Source organism: Anneissia japonica, unplaced genomic scaffold (assembly GCF_011630105.1).
Source record: "Anneissia japonica isolate Jap-2015-1 unplaced genomic scaffold, ASM1163010v1 scaffold41022_len3558_cov108, whole genome shotgun sequence".
Taxonomy (NCBI): Eukaryota; Metazoa; Echinodermata; class Crinoidea; order Comatulida; family Comatulidae; genus Anneissia; species Anneissia japonica.
The window spans coordinates 1-3558 of NW_022729591.1; the positions used below are offsets into that span (position 1 = coordinate 1).

The following is a 3558-nucleotide window of genomic DNA, read 5'->3' on the forward strand; positions in this document are numbered from 1 at the left end:
GCCTAATGGTTCAGTTTGTAAGTTTTAATACTTAATTTGTATTTGATCAGTCGTTTTGAATAACTTATCCTATTTTAGATAACTACAGGGAAAATATAATTAGGCCTATGTTATATTATTTTAACATCTCTGTATGAAAATAATATAGGAAATAGTTCAGTTTGCGTGTTTACATACCACAGCACATGCGCAAAAACTGTTCCCAGCAGTAAATTGTGTCTTCTTCTGCGTCCTTGAGTGGTTCGTGTTCTGACCAGTTCACACGGAACAACTGCTTAAATGTCGTAAAGTTTAATGCATTATTTCTCGAAAGAAATATGTGATGCAGAGGTGGATTTTGACTGACAAGGCTCCAAAACCCACCAACGAAATCCATTCCTTCTTTAAACTGGTCAATTTCTGCTTTGCACCTTAAGAAATAATGTATAATAAATCATTTACTGTACGTACCACTTTACAGATATGTTTAAATATTGTGATTTTTAATGATTAACAGTCCAGACCCCCGTTGGGGAGACCTGCCACCCCCCCCCCCCAAAAACCGCAATTCGTCGGGGAGAAAAAAATCATTTTTTTTATTTCCTACATATTATTAGACCCTAAAATCGATTTTAAAAGCCTGAAACCCCTAAATTTTTTTAAGAACGTATTCTAACGTCTTTGAACGATGTCCGACCACGCCCACTTTATTCTCGTCGGGGACATCGGCCTACACGTCGGGGACCTCGGCCCCCAGTCGGCAAATCCTAGCGCCACCACTGTTGAATGCTTGCTTTAGCATACACTTAGATTATTGCAATCATATGCATTTTTCAACCACTGTTGCTTGCAATCATATGCATTTTTCAACCACTGTTGCTTACCTATAGAACATATGCTGCTTAATTAGAGCTTGCAGCATGTTATCCTTGTTGTCGGTGTTAAGGGACTATATCCTATTACAACCATTGCTGGCCGCCCAGTCGCCCACTGCTGAAATGGCATCCCTGGCATCAAGGTCCGTTTGGATATTTGCAATCTAATTTTGTAAAAAGAAATCATACACGATAATTACACTAGTTATTGAGGAGTTTAATACTTCATTAAGAAACTCTTCGTTGGAGAGTTTCACACAAACTAGGCCTACCATATGTTTTATGTCTCTCTGTTTCTTTTTTGATACATTTTTAAGTATGTCACAAACTTGTTTTCCTTACCATGGCAAGTTTAGGTGACACACTTTCATCTACGATGTCACTGTGTTCGATATGACCGGGGTTTAGCCCACACATCATTTTTAGCAACCCGGGGTGTATGTGTGGGTAACCTGGCCCGCCATGCAGAACACTCCATGCTATCACTTGCCCTGCATGGCGATAAAATTCCTTTTGTAAAAGGTCTATGTCATGCGTGAAAAGTAAGCGATCTCCATGACCTTCAAACACTCCAACTTGATGGAGTTTTTGTGTGATCAGCCTTATGGAAAAAAAAAAAGAAATTTGATAGGAAAGGTCTATCGAGATTATACATTAATTTTTTTTTTGTTTTTGTTTTTATAAAGTTATACTCTATACGATATGTCTGCGAATCTCAAAACAAATTGGCATTCACATACCAAAAGTATTCCCTCTTTGGCCCACCGAGATCAACCGCCTCCTCTCCCGAAAAGTGGACATGTGGGACTTTTAAGAAGTTGAAATCCTTCTGGGTCCTTATGGTCGAAATCGTGCAATTCCATATTTTCTTTCGCCTAATTACAACGTCAATAATCTCTTCGGATTTACACTTCTGGTATCCCCTCACTAAGTCTTGCATTGCTGCCTTGTTGGCACTGTCACTGTCACTGCTGTAAACAATTAATAGGCCTAATAATAATAAAAATAATAGTAGTATAATAGGCCTACTAACAACATTGAAGTTATCGGTGTACTGGCAGACAAATCAATTACCGTACCTTAGCATCAGATATGTCAAGATCTGTCTGAATCGGTCTCAAGTAAAATTTACCATGCCGATTGAATTCCTTAAGACCACGCACGGAGTAACCATCTACAGGAATGGGAAGCACTTCCAGTTTTCTCCCATTTTCATCCAAGCTGGAAATTCAAACTATTTAGTTTCATTAGAAAAAAACCCAAACCAAACCAATAATAGGCCTATAAACAAGTGGTTCAAAATGATCGATAAAGCATGATGATAACAGTGACAAAGACGGCGATTAGAATGCTCAAAAACCACATTCCCATTAAAAACATATTTGTTTCTGTAATTTGATAGGCAAAACGATTTAGTTTAAGCCTACTGTATAAAGTACAGAGTAAAACACCACATTAATTTTTACCGTAAATTCTGTAATCGAAAAATGATGTAATCATTATCCAACTTACCGATTCTGTTGACCACAGACAGATAAACGATAATGTTAAAGTCTTCTCTTTTTTCTTAGTATTTTTGCTGGTCGGATACGGACTAAACAGTAACCTTCGTTCTTGGTTTACTGTAACGAAAGATTAAAGTATCCCATATCTTTTGTTTTATCATACAAAAATTTCACCAGAACCTTGCGGATATGTACTTTCCATGGTAGGCCTACGCAAAAATATAAATGCGGATTCCGATAAATAATATAGATTGTACGTTTTGAATATTAATTGTGCAAAATATTCATTAGCATTAGCCACCGCCATGTATACCGGGCCAAAACAATGCCACACCCCCTACGCTCTTGGGGAGGCTAATAATTGGTTTTGGGTTGAAATTATTGGCCACTGACTGCAAATAGAACAATCATTACTGCAATCAGGTGTCCGTTTCCACTACCTAGGCCTAGCTATCCTCTGCTATTTAGCACCGATTAATGAGCTATTTGATGTAGTGGAAAGATTTTCACAATGATAACCTATTCATATTGAGTGTCAAAAGGATTCATTAATACTGTATTTACCACTGTCTATGCATAAAGGAAAACTAATGCTTAATAATAAAAACAAACCACAGTAATAAGAGTATATGTTTTTCGGTTTTAAGTTCGTAACATGGAATTTTTCAATGACATTATATTAGGACTACATATCACTATCATTAACATAGTTATCTTTACCACTATCACTATAATTATCATTTATATTATTACTTTAATTGTTATTAATCTGATTATTGCTATTTGATTGAAATACTTACCCGAATGGGGTACATTTACTTGTCGACATCGAGCCCGAAGTAGCGCTTGCCTTCCAACTCCACGTATTCCTAACGTCAAAAGTGGAACTGTTTCCTTTGCAACCTGTAAATAAAACTCTCGGTCATGAAACTGGGTATTCGTTTTTATACTGTAGCTGGAGGTGCAGCCTTTCTATAATAAGTCTATGCTGATGATAGTAAAAAATGATGCGATGCTATTTCTTTTATCAGTATGATTATTACACTCTAAAAAAATCCTGGTGAAATTTCACCAGAACGTGGTGAAATTTCACCAGGATTCCATGTCCAGATACCACCTAACATACTCTGGTTATTTCACCAGGAATTCCTGGTGAATTTATGTAACCCTGTATCCTGGTGAATGTTAATCATAATCCT

The 3558-nt window shown here is 36.9% G+C and overlaps 1 protein-coding gene across 6 annotated transcripts; it reads right to left on the minus strand.

Moving 5' to 3' along the window:
- Positions 1-15: 15 nt before the first annotated feature.
- LOC117114705 (probable E3 ubiquitin-protein ligase HERC4) lies at positions 16-3372 on the minus strand. Of its 6 annotated transcripts, none has more exons than XM_033258393.1 (7): positions 3160-3372; positions 2367-2476; positions 1934-2075; positions 1595-1825; positions 1197-1455; positions 864-1018; positions 16-410 (listed from the first exon to the last, which is right to left on the minus strand). In XM_033258393.1, exons 3-6 carry the CDS (start codon positions 1939-1941, stop codon positions 929-931), a joined length of 588 nt encoding a protein of 195 aa, XP_033114284.1. In that variant the 5' UTR covers positions 1942-2075; positions 2367-2476; positions 3160-3372; the 3' UTR covers positions 16-410; positions 864-928. The 6 variants fall into 6 exon arrangements, with proteins under 6 accessions (XP_033114284.1, XP_033114282.1, XP_033114283.1 ...); XM_033258391.1 differs by having other exon boundaries at positions 1934-2088; XM_033258392.1 differs by having other exon boundaries at positions 2367-2568.
- Positions 3373-3558: the final 186 nt, after the last annotated feature.